The 17,996-nt window shown below is 42.5% G+C and overlaps 1 protein-coding gene across 7 annotated transcripts in view; it reads left to right on the top strand.

The window, feature by feature from the left end:
* Positions 1 to 17,996, top strand: part of LOC117360112 (PH and SEC7 domain-containing protein 1-like) — a 350,510-nt gene that overhangs the window by 314,161 nt on the left and 18,353 nt on the right. For 6 of the 7 annotated variants that reach the window (XM_033943787.1, XM_033943791.1, XM_033943792.1 and 3 more), the window contains one exon: positions 5,546 to 5,616. The exons of the other annotated variant lie outside the window; for it this stretch is intronic. In XM_033943787.1, coding sequence (XP_033799678.1) covers positions 5,546 to 5,616 — 71 coding nt within the window. The remainder of the gene's footprint in view (positions 1 to 5,545; positions 5,617 to 17,996) is intronic. 7 annotated transcript variants of the gene reach the window in all.

The following is a 17,996-nucleotide window of genomic DNA, read 5'->3' on the forward strand; positions in this document are numbered from 1 at the left end:
CTTTACCATCATTGTCTTTTCATGATTTCATTTCACCTCACACAATTTATCATTCACACTTATATTACATGTGCACCATCACTTAGTCTTGTTTATTTAAATAAATAAATATTTTTTGTAAATCTTTTCTCTTTCCATCTTTTAGGACCCTATAAGACCCCTGAGGAAGTCATTTTTATTTTACCGAAACATGGCCCATGTTGGGTCATTTTTTATTGCATACATTACTTAGTTTCTATCCTGTAGGTCACTGTTGACTGTATACACCCTGTGTAGATTGTTTTTAAGATTATTTTTAAGATTATTTTAAGTTATTCGGAAGCTTATTAAACTACTTGATCTTTGGTTCCACAGTCTTTTTGTTGTTTTGCACATTTAACCTTTTGCATTTCAGCCTGGGCTAAGAAAGCAAAATGGCACCAAAACAGTGGCAGTGACATATTAGGTAATCTGTATAAATGATTGGAAAGGGATAATTTGGTTAGTAATTTTATAAAGTGTTTTTAATGTTAATTCCTGATTTGTGTGTGGAAAAGAGCTCTTATAACATTGCATGATGCATATGTGTGTAAAAATATCAAAGAAGAGACAAGTTAAATTAATCATGTATTTAATGGGTATAACTCAGTGTCCCGCAAACTTTCTCAAGCTGCGGCACACTAAAGCTAGTGACCCCGGCTCGAGGCACCCGGAAGTGTACAGATGTCGCCGTGATGACATGTGCATGTGCGACTTCATCACTTCAATGGCCATGCATGCACGAAGGCCAGCTGGAGAGGAGAGGTGTTAGCGCCCGCTGATTGCCTACGGGACATGCCTCTTGCCATGAGAGACACATCCTGTAGGCAGTCAGCTGGTGCCGGCGCCTCTCTTTCTCCCCAGTGTGCCGCAGCACACAGTTTGAGATACACTGGTATAACTAATGGGCAGACTAGATGATCTGTTTACTATTTTACTTTAATTCAACTTGCTTGTGGTTGTGTTCCTGGGCATAGTTTAGGTGAGATGTGGGTGGAGTCGTGAATTACACATGTTGTTTGTAAACTACACACCTACAAGCAAATTCTGTGCATGTTTATTAGGACATACTTGTTTTTAGGTTTCAACATTTCTTCCTATTTGATAATTGCTGTTGGAGGTCCTGATTTTGGGCCAGCACTCCATAGTCCCACCTAAAACATGCCCCCAACAGGCTCCCTTGCTATTTGAACATACTGCAGTGTTGGACGTCCCTTTCCTGTCTTTGCAAAATGGGGATTTGGAGATTTCAAGTTTATTAAAAATTTGATATACCACCTTATAATTTATTTCAAGGTGGTTATGCATTTTAAAATAGGATAAAAACAGATAATACAATTAAACATACCTTTAACAAAATAAACATACAAGATTAGACAAAACAATGACATACTCGATTAGACAAACGGGTACGAGTGGGGAAAAAAGCACACGGACATCCATTTGGGCATTCTGAGACATCTGTGTGCTTCATAAATAAGTGCCAAAGGCACCTATACTTTCTTTTTAGAATATCGCCAAAGTAGGTGCCTACTTTGCCTTTCAAACTAGACAATATTTTATAAAATTACCCTCTATGTGATTGTGATGGTATGTTGGCAGCATAATTTATTCTGCATCATGATTTAGTGGTTTCAGTAAGTGGAGCTTGGGTCCTAACTGTAAAATGAGAACTCACAGGTGGAGTCCCATAGAGATTTATATTGGCTTTGTAAAAATTTAATTTTTTATCTACTGTTTTAGGGGTTAATTTTATAACAGGGCACATAAGAAAAGTAAAAGTCATTTATTTAATAAAGGCAATATAGACGCTTATGTGCCTTTAAAAAATGAAAACCCAGAACCAGCCCTAATAGCAAAAATGTACATATGCTCATGCGTCACATTTGCATTTTTTAGGTACTAGAAGTTGGTTGATTTTGCTAAGTTCAAGTATTAGGTAGTGTAAATGATGACTGCACCTAAATTATTCACTTAAGTGCATAGAGTGTTTTATCATCTGTGCAAGTACTTGAAAACTCAGCCCAAACTCTACCTCAGTGTATGCCTACCAGCAAAGTGCACATCATCACATTTGCAAGCCCATGTGACAACATATGTGCAGAAATGACTTTATAAAATGACCTCCTTAAAGGGCAATTCTTATAAGAGGGTGCCTTCTAAGATTCAGTTCTATAAAGGAAAGTAGGTGCTTCCTTTCCTTTATAGAATACTAGTCTAACTGGATAGAAATGCACCTAATATTTGGGGGTGTGACCACATATGTCAACCTTGGAGCCACTGTTAAGAGAATAAAAACTACGGCCAATTTCTGTCTATCATTTTATTTTTTGTTTATAAAAATTTGGAATTACCTTCCTTCTATAGTTAGAGTTCTATCTCATTTATCTATTTTTTGTAAAGCATTGAAGACATACCTATTTCAGAAATTTACTAATGACTTTTCCTCTTCAAATAAACGAGTATAAAAGATAAAATTTTTGTATAAAAGATACAGTTTTTGCTGTAATCTCTTGTATATTTTATTAACATTTTGTTAATCGAGTCAAGCCCTCTTGTAGGGATGTAATCAGCATATAAAATCAAAGATTAGATTAGATATAAATGCTAGTGCATAAGTATAGCAGGAATGCGCATTCTATAAGTTTTATGCGCATAAGTCTGGGTCCCGCCTATGCCTCTTCCCATTTGTAAACTAAATTAAACCTTAAGTTTATATACCGCATCCTCTCTATAATTATACATCCCTCTTGCACATAGTATCTCGACTAGACTACTGTAATATAACACGAGTTCTTTGCTATAAAACATTGCATCTTCAACTAGATCAAAATGCAGCAGTAAGATTAGTATATGGACTATGGAAATCAGAGCACCTACAAGTCCTACTATAGGAAACTGTATTGGCTATCCATAACTGCAAGGATCAAGTTTAAATTAGGCATCACAGCTGTTAAGATCCTGAGAGGGAATGCCCCCGACTACCCAGCAGAGTTTGCCATCCTACTCCAGGGTGCCTCCAATAGATATTTCACCAGAAATCTTTTCCACTTAAAATTCCCAGCATGCAACAATATAAAGTTTACCAGGCAAATTACCTTGTCCATTCAATATAACATAACATAAAAATTCATTTATATACAGCAATTACCTCGCAGTTCAATATGGTTAACATAAAAGTAGAAAACTGTACATTCACAGTGAATTATAATCTCATTCAGAAAAATTTGTCAAATAGGTAAGTAACAATTTTCTAAAAGCCTGATAAGAGCTACAATTTATTATCAAATTCCAAAAGCTCTTATCCCACGTACCAACCAGATAGAGTAAAGAAAAGATCTTTTATATATACAGACTTTTACAGTAGGGAATGCAAATAGTCTAAAATAATGAGAAAAGTGTTTTCTGTCAACAAATTTAAAATGTTCAATAAGATAGTTATGTACAAGACCGTACAATGCTTTATAACAAATGCAGCCGAGCTTGAATAATAATCTTGCCTCGATTGGAAGCCAATGCAAAATCTGATAATATTTCATTACATGATCAAATTTTTTCAAGTTAAAAATTACTCAAATGGCTGTATTCTGAATAATTTGCACCCTTTTAATATTCTTTTTGCATGATGCTAGATAGATAATATTGCAATAGTCTAAAGAGCTTAAGACCAGTGATTGTACCAGAAGTCTAAAAGAAGAAACGTCAGAATATGCTCTGCTTGTTTGGAGCTTCCTTAACAAAAAATAACTTTTCCTGACTAGGACATTAATTTGAGCATCTAGTGATAGATTCCAATTTAAGTGAATCCCTATAATTTTTATGAATGGCATTGGAAAAGTGACCCCATTCAATTTTAAAGTGTCCTCTTTGATCTTGTTAAATGGTAAGGCTAGAAAAATTTTTGTTTTATCTGGATTAAATTTACAATAAGTTTGAAATCCTTTACCCATAAGTCCACTGTCTGTATTATAGAGGATATAAGATGTAAAGTATCAGCTGGAACCAACTACCACTTACACTACGATCTTGTGACCACTATCTCATGTTCTGAAAATTTTTAAAAGCATTTCTGAACCAAGACAGAAAGAAGTAACCAAAATGGTAATTGTAAAAGACCATTTCTAAACTGTCTAATGCAAATTCTGGGACATAATGAGAAGCCACTACTTGAACTTGTAACTATGTAATTTGTAACTATGACTTAACTGTGTTAATAACTGTTCTGATCTACCTGTAGTAGCAACTCTATTGAATGTCCGTGTCAAACTGTCCATTATAACATCCTGGATAATGTAATGTAATCCTCTTGTAATGTAATCCGACCTTGAACTGAATAGATAAAGGTGGAATAGAAAACCTGATTAACATAACATAACAGTGTTGTGCAAGTTATTCACATTGGTACAGAATAGCACTTGAATGGAAACCTAAAACTGATACTGAGCTCTCTTGGAAGCACAAACATAATCAGCAGAACAATATGAAAATACTGGATTGCAGAATTCTGGTCTCTGTGTTGGTCCTGAAGGAAGTGGATACATGAAGTTTTCAAGACAGCAGAATTTACTTTGACTGATCAGTATTCAAAACAATTGAATTGGCTAAAATAGGCAACTGTCCTGTTAAATCATTTGTTCCGGGCTATCCACTAATTTTCAGTATCACTAAACCAGTTATTGCCACTGAAAATTAACAGTTAGCACCTACACTAAGTGAAAACTGGGAGGGGGCCAGGAGCAGAGTCAGCAGTTGTCCAGTTCTGTGCTGATATTCAGCACTTGATTGACTAAGGTAACCACATAAATGGGACCACATAAAATACAGTCCTATCTTTTTACAGTAATTCATAGCCCTTACGTTCTGAATATTGACTTAACTGGCTATGCGTTAGCTCAGTGGTTCCCAACCCTGTCCTGGAGGACCATCAGGACAGTCGGGTTTTCAGGATATCCCTAATGAATATGCATGAGAGAGATCTGCATATAATGGAGGTGCCAGGTATGCAAATCTACTCTATGCATATTCATTAGGGCTATCCTGAAAACCTGACTGGCCTGGTGATCCTCCAGGATAGGGTTGGGAATCACTGCGTTAGCTGACTCCGTATAAACTGGATATTCAGTGCCAAAGGCCAACGTAACGTTCACCACTGCTGGCTGAATATTAACCCCTGAGGACCCACACATCCAGTCTTCCCTGAGGACCCACACATCCAGTCTGGGTACTAGGTTATCCAAAGTGAATATGCATGAGATACATTTACATATACTGGAGACTCAGCATGTGCAAATTTACCCCATGTATCTTCGAGATATCTTGAAAACTTGATGGGTTGTGGGGTCCTAAGGGCAGTTCTAGGTAGCTCAGATAGTTCATGCACCTCATCTTTGGATGATTCTTATATTAGTCTGAAGACAGTCTGTAAAGAGTCCAGAATCATTGAACTGAATCTTGGGGGATACTTTCAGTGGCTTCATGGCTTCCTCTCTGCTTTGTTTCTTTTCTTATCTTTCCTTTGACATGCAAGCCCCAAGGGGAAAAAGGGGATGGAAGACTTTCCACGGGATCCTGAAAGGAATGATTCTCTATCTGCAGAAGGTAACCAGATCTTTGTAAACAGATTGCAAGTAGAATCCATTTCTGATTCTGCAAGATAAAAGCAGAGATTTGTGTTCCTGCTGTACAAATAGGAAGTGGAACACATAAGCAAGTGCAGTAAAACTGGAGGTGTGCTAGTTGCAAGCTGCAGGATGGATTTCTTGCATCATATTCAGGGCTTCAAGTTTCCTGTGATTCTGTGGCCTTGGAAAGAGCAGTGGAATTGGCTAATCCCTTTTAGGATTAAGAGAAACCAATGGCTGTGTTTGGGGTATTGGGTAGCCCAACACATGCATGTAGGCAGGTATGCATCTCACATTCCTCCTGCATTGAACCAGCAGTAGGAAGAGAGAGTAGTGCTGTCCTTTTTTACCTCGTGTATTGATTAGTCTGTAAGTCTGTTGGTTTAACCCCATAATTTTAAATGGTATGTCTAAATATATGCTTATATTTTTTTTATTAATGTTGTATTTCGCTTAGTAAATCTAAATAAGCGATTCATCAAATTAAAATGAAACTTGATGGTACTTCAGGCTGTATAGTACAATGTCCATGCAGTTCAAAATACAGTGGAACCTCGGTTTGCGAGTAACCCGGTTTGCGAGTGTTTTGCAAGACGAGCAAAAGACTTAGCAAACTTTTGTCTCGCAAACCGAGCATGTTCCGATACACAAGCACCTCTCCCCGCTCTAACCGGCATCGCACCCCCGAACCGGCATCACAACCCCCCCCCCCCCGCGAGAACCGCATCACACCCCTGTGCTGAAAGCGGCATCCGCCTGCCCTCCCTCCCAAACATTCTCCTTACCCCATCTGCTGCTTGTGCGAGTGAAAGAAAGCTCCCACCTCTTCCCTGGGCTAGGCCTTGAGCATCTGCGCATGCTCAAGGCCTTCTGGCTCTCGTTCTCTCCAAGATCTCGTTCTCTCCAAGAGAACGAGAGCCAGAAGGCCTTGAGCATGCGCAGATGCTCAAGGCCCAGCCCAGGCAAGAGGCGGGAGCTTTCTTTCACTCACACAAGCAGCAGATGGGGTAAGAAACATGTTTGGGAAGGAGGGAGGGCGGATGCCGCTTCCAGCACGGGGGTGCGATGCGGTTCTTGCGGGTGGGGGGGGCATTCGCAGGGAGGGTTTGCAATGCCAGTTCAGGGGGTGCGATGCCGGTTAGAGTGGGGGGAGGGGTGATGGAGCAGCGCCAGTAGCCTCAGGGGGGGGGGAGAGGAGGAGGTAGAACGAATCAAAGCGAGCTTTCATTCTTATGGGGAAACTCGCTTTGATATATGAGCAACTTGGTTTATGAGCATGCTTCTGGAACAAATTATGCTCGTAAACCAAGGTTTCACTGTTCAAGGAAGGCTTCAGGTGGCAGAGGAAGAGGAGTGGCTTGGGTCTCATCTTACCTCTCTGAATTGTCACCAAGTTTATAAGTGTGTGAGAGAGAAAGAGAAGAGATCTTTGCCAGGTGAGGATGGAGTATGAGAGTTTACTTCTTCCAAACCCTAATCCATGTGCAGTCTTCTTTCCCTTTCGTTCTCCATTTTGGTTCCACCCTCCCTTTCCTTCCCCACCTTGGTTCCAGATTCACCCTCCCTCTTTTCCACTATTTTCTCTTCTCTCATTAGATCTCAAACTTCCTCATCTCCTCTCCACATCTGTCTTTGATCTTTTCTTCCCTTCCCATCTGTCTTTGATCTTTTCTTCCCTCCCCAAGTGCCAGTTCTTCCATCCATGCCCATCTATTTTGCTCCTTTGCAATGATCAGTATGATTCTTTTTCTCCCAACCAAAACACTTGTACAAAAAAACTTGATAAATTGCTAGCATATAAGAAGGTGAAGCCAACAAACAAAAAAAGAGGACCCAACAATTCCACAGTAAAAAGGGTTGCAACCAAAAGCAAGACTGCAGAAGTAATGTCTATGATGCAGGATTTTATTCAGTCAGTAAAATGTATCACAATAGAATCCATATGTGCAATAGAAGGCCATGGTATGCCCCCACCAGGAATACTGCGTCCAACACTGGTCGCCTTATATGAAAAAGGATATAGTACTATTCGAAAGGGTTCAGAGAAGAGCAACAAAATAGGTTAAGTTGGGGGAGTTGCTGTACAACGAGAGGCTAGAGAAACTGGGCCTCTTCTCCCTTGAAAAGAGAAGACTGAGAGGGGACATGATCGAAATATTCAAGATATTGAAGGGAATTGACTTAGTATAGAAAGAGAGATTGTTCACCCTCTCCAAGGTGAAGACAACGAGAGGGCACTCACTAAAGTTGGAAGGGAAAAGATTCTGTACAAACATAAGGAAGTTCTTCTTCACCCAGAGAGTGGTAGAAATCTGTAATGCTCTTCCGGAGGCTGTTATAGGGGAAAGCACCCTTCAGGGATTCAAGACAAGGTTGGATAAGATCCTACTGGAACAGAATATACGCAAGTAAGGCTAGACTCAAATAGGGCATTGGTCTTTGACTTAAGGGCCGCCGCGTGAGCTGACTGCTGGGCACAATGGACCACTGGTCTGACCCAGCAGCGGAAAATCTTATGTTCTTATGTCCTAAAATTTGAGAGTTCGATGATAAAAACAAATGCATATAAGTCAAGACTGCAGGAAAATCCTGGTCATGTAATTTCAAACTCTGGAAACCACCGTGTAAAAAGAGAATATCTAATTTAATCTTCCATTTGAATAGTCTTAGCGCTGTGTTGTGTGCAATATTGATAAAACTATACTCCAAGTGGCCCACTTCATTTAGTTGTCTGTAGGTTCAGACATATTTATTAATTTAAAAATGTATATTAATATGCAAATCTATGCAAATTAGTATACATACCACAGAGTTTCAGAAACGTTTCTGCAAAATGTTTTAATTCTTGCCAGAGGATTAACTTGTGAGCTATTAACAGGAAACCATGAACTCATCATCAGCTCTCTACCATGAGCTCATTGTCAGCTCCTATTGATCCTGTACTGAACTTTCTACTGAAACTTTTATTAACTATCTCCAATCTGTGGTCATTACAAGTCTTACTAAAGGCGTATTTCCATCAGTCTGGAATATCTACCCACACTTAAAGGAGGGTTCAATTGACTCCACCGATCCTAATAACTATCGCTTTGTTTCACTTACCATTTTTTTCAAAACTCACTGAAAAGATTGTAGTCATATAACTAGTTTCTTTTCTGTACAAAACAAACTGTCTTCATTCAAAATGCCAGAAAATTTGCATTTAAAAAATTTTGGGGGTTATTTAGGCCTATGATTAAATGAGACACCACAATTGAGGGATGTCTGAGGTCTTTATTCCCATGTAATTATACACGGCTGAGTCACATTATTATGACCACCACCTACCTCTGATGTCAGGGATGTATAGCCAATGAACGAATGCACTTGTCATGCACAGACTTTGTGGGTAAGATGTCAGTAAGATGCCAATATACAAACCATGGCTGTCATGGGGGAGAAAGCGAAATTTATCAGACATTGGATACTAGGCCAAGGGTGGCAGCATTTGTGAAAAGGTGGAGTTAATGAACTTTTCACTTGCTGCTGTAGTTAAAGTGTACTGTGAATGGAACCTTTTCTTTTCGATGACCCAACATGGTAACTGCGGGGCAGCACAAGCCATTAAAGCGAGAGGTGAATGTCAGCTGCGCAGGCTGATATGAGCTGATCAGCAAGCTACCGTGGAGCAGCTCATCATCCAAACGAACCTGGAGGCTTCCAGAAGTGTGTCTAAAATGATTATGTAGTGAACCCTGATGCAAAGGGGCTCTGGAGCAGATGGTTGGTGACTGCACCCATGTTCACAATGGTTCATCGCAAAAAACAGCTGCAATTTGCACAAGAGTGCCGACATTGGACTTGCACCAACTGACAGAGGGTTGCTCTCTCTGAGTCACATTTTGAGCTCCATTGAACGGATAGATGTTGGCATTTGAGGCATAAAACTGCTGTGAACAAACACCCAGCAACCATTATTGGATGTACACAAGCTGGTGGCGGCAACATTATGTTCTAGGGAATGTTTTCTTAGTATGATCTGGATCCTTGAAGGCACTTTCAACTGAAGGCACTCTCCATCCTTTCGGATCAAGTATACCCATACATTTGACTGTCTTCCCAATGGCTGATGAGATCTTTCAATAGGACAATACAACATGTCATACCACCAGAATTTTTTGTGAGTGGTTCGCAGAGCACAACCAAGACTTCTAGCTACTTCCCTGACTTCTGAATTCCCCAGACCTTAACCCAATCAAGTACATTTAACCTTGATCAACATGTTCAACGACTGATTCCACCACCATGCACCTGTCAGCAACTGTCAGATGCACTGCAGTCTGCATTAGTGCTGCCTGATTCATGATTCAAATCAATTCACCGATTCATTTCGGGTGAATCGATTCAAATCGATTCAGAAAAAAATCAGCCTCCCGATTCATTGTCTGACCCGCCCTTAAAGCAGGATCGGCAGCGCTGCTTCTTGCTGGCCGGCCGCTGCCACTCCTCCTTTAGAGGGCGAGTGGGGAGGGTGCAGGCCTGAGGTAGCGCTGTCACTTCCTGATGGGGTTCGGGGCCGCCTCCTTGCGTGGCTGAGTGCGAGAGAGCAGCCGAGCTAAAGAGCCAGGGTGGTCATGCAGTAGGAGAGCCAGACCAAAAGCATGTTCCTGTCACGGGCCCTGGAGAAGATCCTGGCTGACAAGGAAGTGAAGCGCTCCCAGCACTTCCAGTTGCACAAAGCCTGTTCATATTTCTTATACCTTACTCTCCTGTCCATACATTGTGTTCCTCCCAAGAGCAGTTTTTAGTGGTACCCTCATTCCTTCATGTTCTTTCACATCTTGCTAGAACCACTTCATTCTCAGTTGTTTCACCATCCCTTTGGAATGACATTCCTAAGCTTTAAGGCCAAATTCTTAAAGCTCATTTATTTATAAAGGCATTTGAAGCCACCTAGAATGGTCCCTTCTGTGCAGTAGCTGAGACTTCCTTCTGTTAGGGCTATGAACACTGGACTCTGGAGGACCTCCATATCATATGTATAATCCTAGATTTTTTAATCTAGCTTCTTTGCAATGTTATCCGCTGTGAACTAATTGTTGGCTATAGCGGAATATAAATGACTTAATTGTAAGAAAAGAATATCCATACCGAGTCAGACCAACAGAACAGAGGAATAGGTCAGCCTCGGATCTAACCCAGGTATGCCACATGGCACCAGTCAAGCCCAGGTCTTTGAAAATTTGATTCTGTTCTATGTAACATTTACAGGCCGCTCTATTCTCCAATCAGATTCTAGGCAGATAATATATTAAAAAGTTACTTCTAGGTGGAGTACTGAAGGGTTTATAATGAAGAAAAAAAATTAGTGACTAATGAAAGATACTCCAGTCATGGTACATGGGCTTGATGTGCCAATGGGGCTTGTGCACATCTGAGAAGCTGGAAGCTGTGCTGTCATTAGTTTCACTACCAGAAGGGCCTCCCAAGGCGGGCAGATTTCAGTGGAGATGTCAGACTAATGATATATCCACCTATCTGGGCAGCAGCAGATAGGCAGTGTTGGAGGTAGAGGATTGTGTTTGATGCAACAACGGCGACAACATCGAATTTATACTACGCAGATGAAAGGCTCATCAATCTACTTCTATATTCTGTCAAGAAAACTTGATAATGATGATGAGATATAAAGAACTGACATATAGTGCTAGAAGATGGTCCCCTAGGTGAGAAGGGCAGACTGGATGGGCCATTTGGCCTTTATCTGCCATCATGTTTCTATGTTTCTAAGGCACTCATTCACCATACTACCATGTTTCCCCGAAAATAAGACAGTGACTTATATTCATTTGGGGCCCAAAAAGGTCTTATTTTCAGGATATGCACATGATCATCTCTCCTTTCCTCTATTCACCCCAATTCTTCCTCTTTCTTTTCTCTCCCCCACATGTGCAGCATCTTTCTTCCCCTCCCTCCCATCCCCCTGTGCAGCAGAAGTTTGCCTAGCTTCTATCCTTCCCTCCCTCCCATCCCTCGGGCAGCAGAACCCTTGACCAACTTCTATCCTTCCCTCCCTCCCATCCCTCGGGCAGCAGAACCCTTAAGCACTCCCCCCTGCCCCCACCACGCAGCCGAACCCCTGCTGACCCATCCTTCCCTCCCTGCTGACCACGAGCAAGCCCTACCTTCAACCAAGCAGCGTTGGGCCGGCAGCACTCTAAACAGGCTGCTTCGGCCTTGTCCTTCAAGGAATTCAATCTGCCGCATTATTGCTGGGAAAGCCGATCAATGTCACCTTGATCCATGTATATGCTCCAAAGACAGATGCAGAAGATGAGGATGTAGAATTGATCTATGAACAACTTCAAAATGTAATAGATCAAATGCCGAAACAAGACCTACTGATCATTATGGGGATTTCAATGCAAAAGTAGGAAGTACATTTAAAGATGCAGTGGTTGGAAAGCACAGCATAGGAGAAAGAAATGAAACTGGTGATAACTTAGTACAGTTTTGCAAAACAAACCAGCTGTCAATATGAATACGCATTTTCAACACCATAAATGTTGCCAGTACACATGGACCTTTCCAAATGGCATGTATCGAAATCAAATTGACTACATCTGCATAGAACAGAGATGGAAATTTGCGGTTTTGACTGCAAGGACAATACCAGGAGCTGATTTTGGAATCGACCGCAAGCTTTTGACATGCAATATCAAGGTGAAGCTTCAAAAGAAGATCATTAGAAACCTCCCAAAATATGACATTGAAAACATTCCATCAGACTATTGGATAAAACTAAACAACAAGTTTGTCTTGATTGATACAGGAGATAGCCTGAAGAGTTATGGAATGACATTAAAACTGTAATTAGTGATGAAGCTAAAAAAAAAAAAAAACCCACTTCAGAAGAAAAAGAAAGCCAAGAAATCATCTTGGATCTCAGAAGAAACCAGAAAAGTAGCAGAAGAAAGAAGACAAGCAAATCTATTGATAGAGAAAAAGTATCACAAGTGAATCAGATGATTCAACATCAAGTTCGGCAAAACAAAGTACGATTTCTCAAGGATATTTGTCAGAAATTGAATCAGAACATGTAAATAATAATAATAACTTTATTCTTATATACCGCCAACAATCTTGCGACTTCTAGGCGGTTTACAATAAAGAGAAATTGTACAGACAGCGAATTACAGAGTATAGCAGTGTACATCTGATTATAACAACATTAATCGTGATAACAACAGTTCATAAATGGATAAACCAGATTATCTTTTCAGGAGATTAAGAGATTGTGGCAGAAATTCCAACCTCAACTGGGGATGCTTAAAGTCGCCAATGGAATGATACTGAATTATCCAGAAAGCATCAAAAAGAGATGGAAAGAATATACAGAAAATTTATACAAACAAGGCAATGAGGATAACATTGGGGAAATTGAAGCCAAAGAAGAATCAGATATTTTATTTATATTTTTTTATCTTTATTCATTTTTATACTTCCAACAAGTGTTTCATAATACAATACAATCATACAAACTTTAATATCACTTTTTATCACACATATTGAAACATAATATATAAATCCTCCCTCCCTCCCTCCGTTCATTATAACTTAATAATTTCATATAATTTGAAAAAATAAGCCCACCCTCCCCCCACCCTATACCTCAATAAATAAAAGGGGAATAAAATTATTTTTTAAATATAATCAATCCTTACAATAATTTGCTAATGGCTCCCAAACATCAACAAATTTATTATAGCATCCCTGTTGAATAGCTAATATTATCCCAGGACAAGCAGGCAGCATATTCTTGACTGATGGGTGACGGCACCGACGGAGCCCCGGTACGGACAATTTTAGAGTGATTGCACTCTAAGAACTTTAGAAAGTTCTAGCTCGGCCGCACCGCGCACGCGCGAGTGCCTTCCCGCCCGACAGAGGCGCGCGGTCCCTCAGTTTCTTAGTTTCCGCGGAGCTAAGAAGACGCGTTTTCAACGGCTGTTGAAACTTTTTTCTCTTTGCCTTCCCGCTCGCGTAAACTTTTGATTATTTAATCTTATTTCTTTTCTTTTTTTCTTTTTTGTAAAAAAAAAAAAAAAAAAACCCTTCGTTTTTTCTTTAATTTAATCTTTCCCCGGCGGGGCCTTCTGCCACCATCGAAGCCTCGGCCTTCGATTTGGCTGAAGCCGTTTTTCCTTTCATGCCCCCTCAACCGGGTTTTAAAAAGTGCCAGCGGTGTGCTCGGCCTATATCTCTCACGGACCCACACAACTGGTGTTTACAGTGTTTGGGTCCTGAGCATCAGGCCTCTACTTGCACCCGCTGTGCCACTCTAAAAAAACGGACATTAAAAAATCGCCAGATCCAGCAGCGATTATTGTTCGGTGCCGAGATGTCCGACCCCGTTCCATCGACTCCAGCTTCGGCACCGATTCAGTCGGCACCCTCTTCTTCGACGCCGCATGATTCCGCACCGGCGTCTCACCAGTCAGGTAAGCCGGCTAAGAAGCCTTCCCCGCTGGAGCGTCCTCCGGTCTCGAGTGCAGTGAGTCCAATCCTGCCGACTGTGAGACGCCAGCGGAAGCGTTCCGCCCCTATAGAGGTGAGTCCCTCGACATCGGGCTCCTCATCTCCGGGGCGTCGAACGGCACCGCAGGTACCGCAGAAGAAAAAGGCGGTACCGGTGCCATCCCTTGATGACCGCATCACGGCCATCCTTCAGGTGCAACTTAAGGACCAATTGAAACAGCTCCTTCCTGCTATCCTGGCTCCGAACCTTCCGGTGCCGGTCCGCACCGAGCTACCGGTACCGATTGTGGAACAGCCTGTGTTACCTGCTTCCACTGTTTCGGTACCGCTTCAACTAACCTCATCGGTATCGATGCCAGTTCTTGCACCGGAGCCGAGAGCTCACCATCAATCGGTGCAGACTTCGGCACCGGTGCGACCGATAACATCTCCTGACTCGATATCGATGAGGTCGGGTAAGTCGTTACACAAAACCCGACACTTACAATCATCGACACCTGAGTCTCGGGACCATACTCCCCATGTCAGGGATCCTGATCTGTGGGGAGACTCAGAGGAACCCTTTCTTTCTGAAGGTGAATGTTCCTCAGAGGAGGAGGATTCAACTGTCCCTGACCCATCCTCCAAACAAGTCACTTCCTCTTTCTCCTGCTTTTTGAAAGAGATGTGTGACTCCTTGTCCATTCCTTTGGAGGCTGAATCCAAAAAGTCCAAAGCTTTTTTGGATGCCCTTGATTTTGACCAGCCTCCAAAGGAATTTTTGAAACTCCCTCTTCATGACATCTTGAGGGAGACTTTCTATAAGAATTTAGAGACTCCTTTAACTGTCCCAGGGGCCCCACGTAAACTGGATTCTCTATATAAGGTAATTCCCATTCCTGGGTTCGACAAACCTCAACTTCCACACGAATCCTTAACTGTCGAATCCACCCTTAAAAAATCTTCAGGAGCCAGTGTATATGCATCGGTACCTCCTGGCAGAGAAGGTAGAGCCATGGATAAATTTGGTAAGAGGCTCTACCAAAATGCTATGTTAGCAAATAGAGCTAGCAATTATGCTTTTCATTTTTCTTTTTATTTGAAGCATCTCCTTACCACCATGGCTTCCTTCGAAAAGTACCTTCCTTCACGAAAACATCACTCCTTTCATACCTGCTTGTCGTCTCTTTTTCAATTACGTAAGTTCATGGTTAGATCCATATATGACACCTTTGAACTTACATCCAGAGCGACAGCAATGTCGGTAGCTATGCGTCGCCTGGCCTGGCTTCGGGTATCCGACCTTGATGTTAATCATCAGGATCGGTTAGCCAACGCCCCTTGCCTAGGGGATGAGCTCTTTGGGGAATCCATGGACTCAACCACACAAAAGCTCTCTGCTCATGAGACACGCTGGGATACCCTGCTTAAAAATAAAAAGAAGCCTCCTCCGCCAAAACCATATAGGCAGCAGTCGGCCTATCAACGCCGCTTCACAGCTCGGCCATTACCTACCACTGCTCAGCAACCCAGGCGTCAAAGGCAGCAACAACGTCAACCTCCCAGACAGCAGCCACAGCAGCAACCTGTGAAACCACCTCCTCAGCAGAAGTCACAGCCCTTTTGACTTCATTCTCCACAGTATAGCCAGTATTCCTATTCCTGCTCTCCTGCCTCAACCTATAGGAGGTCGACTTTCTCTGTTCCTCAGCCGATGGGAAGTTATCACTTCGGACCAATGGGTCCTCAACATCATCCGCCACGGCTACTCTCTCAACTTTCAGACTCTTCCATCCCAAAACCTGCCAAAAGAGTCTGCTTTGAACAGTCCTCAATCTGCCCTCCTCATTCAGGAAGTTCAATCCCTCCTTCTTCTAAACGCTATAGAAGAAGTTCCTCAAGATCAAAAAGGGCAGGGATTCTACTCCCGTTATTTTCTAGTCCCCAAAAAAACAGGGGATCTCAGACCAATTTTGGATCTCCGCGATCTCAACAAACACCTGGTAAAAGAAAAATTCAAGATGCTTTCTTTAGCCATCCTTTATCCTCTTCTCAATCAAAACGACTGGCTATGCTCCCTCGATCTCAAAGAGGCATACACTCACATACCGATCCATGTAACCTCAAGACAGTATCTCCGTTTCATGATCAATCATTGTCATTACCAATACAAGGTGCTGCCCTTCGGCCTTGCCTCCTCTCCAAGGGTCTTCACCAAGTGTCTCATTGTGGTAGCGGCATTTCTACGCTCTCACCACCTCCAGGTCTTCCCTTACCTGGACGACTGGTTAATCAAGGCCACATCCGCTCAAGCAGTTCTCCTGGCCACCAACCAAACCATCTTGTTTCTACAAATTCTGGGGTTCGAGATCAATCTACCCAAATCTCATCTCATCCCCACTCAGAGACTTCAATTCATTGGAGCGATCCTGGACACACTCCTCATGAGAGCTTTCCTACCATCCAATCGTCTTCAGACCCTTCAGTCTCTATGTCAGCAGGTACTTTCACTGCCTTCCATCTCAGCCAGGCAAATGATGGTACTCTTGGGGCACATGGCATCTACAGTTCATGTCACGCCCCTCGCACGTCTTCACCTGCGCACTCCTCAATGGACCCTTGCTACTCAGTGGTCCCAAGCGACGGATCCTTGCTCACGACACATATCTGTGACATCATCTCTTCGTCAGTCTCTTCAATGGTGGTTGGTATCCTCAAATCTATCCAGAGGTCTTCTGTTCCATCAGCCCCCTCATCAACTGGTCATCACCACCGACGCCTCTCTTTATGCATGGGGAGCTCACTTGAACGAGTTCCAGACTCAAGGTCTTTGGACAGCCCAGGAAAAGAAGCATCAAATCAATTTCCTGGAACTCAGAGCGATGTTTTATGCCCTCAAGGCCTTCCAACATCTTCTCTTTCCTCAGGTCCTCCTGTTGTGCACAGACAATCAAGTTGCGATGTACTACATCAACAAACAGGGTGGGACAGGCTCTCGCCTTTTATGCCAAGAAGCCCAAAAGATCTGGAATTGGGCCATAGATCACCATTTCTTCCTGAAAGCTATCTACATTCAGGGAGCACAGAATTCTTTAGCGGACAAACTCAGCAGAATTCTCCAGCCTCACGAGTGGACACTCGATCCTGTAACTCTGCAGTCTATCTTCACTCAATGGGGCACTCCTCAGATAGACCTCTTTGCAGCTCCTCACAATCACCAGCTGCCCCTATTCTGCTCCAGACTTTACTCTCCTCACCGTCTGGCAGCGGATGCTTTTCTCCTCGACTGGTCGAATCTGTTCCTGTACGCCTTCCCTCCTCTGCCTCTAATGTTGAGAACCTTATTCAAGCTCAAGAGGGAACGAGCCACCATGATTCTGATTGCTCCGAGGTGGCCCAGGCAACATTGGTTCTCCCTTCTACTTCAACTCAGTTCCAGGGAACCTTTTCTTCTTCCTCTGTTTCCTTCTCTGCTTACGCAACAGCAGGAAACCCTTCTACATCCCAACCTCCAGTCTCTGCACCTGACAGCTTGGTATCTCTCGGGCTGACATCTCATGATACTCTTTTATCTCAGCCTGTTCGTTCCATTCTGGATGCCTCCAGGAAACCAACCACTCTGCAATGTTACCATCAGAAGTGGACGAGATTTTCCTCCTGGTGTCTTCTTCATCATCTTGATCCCACTTCCCTGGCAGTGGAGACGTTGTTGGACTATTTGCTCTCTTTGTCTGACTCTGGCCTTAAGTCCTCTTCCATCAGAGTCCACCTCAGTGCCATTTCAGCTTTTCATGAGCCAGTCCATGGAAAACTTCTCTCAGCTCATCCCCTGGTGTCCAGGTTCATGCGTGGGCTTTTCAA

This window comes from Geotrypetes seraphini, chromosome 4 (assembly GCF_902459505.1).
Source record: "Geotrypetes seraphini chromosome 4, aGeoSer1.1, whole genome shotgun sequence".
In the NCBI taxonomy this organism is placed as follows: Eukaryota; Metazoa; Chordata; class Amphibia; order Gymnophiona; family Dermophiidae; genus Geotrypetes; species Geotrypetes seraphini.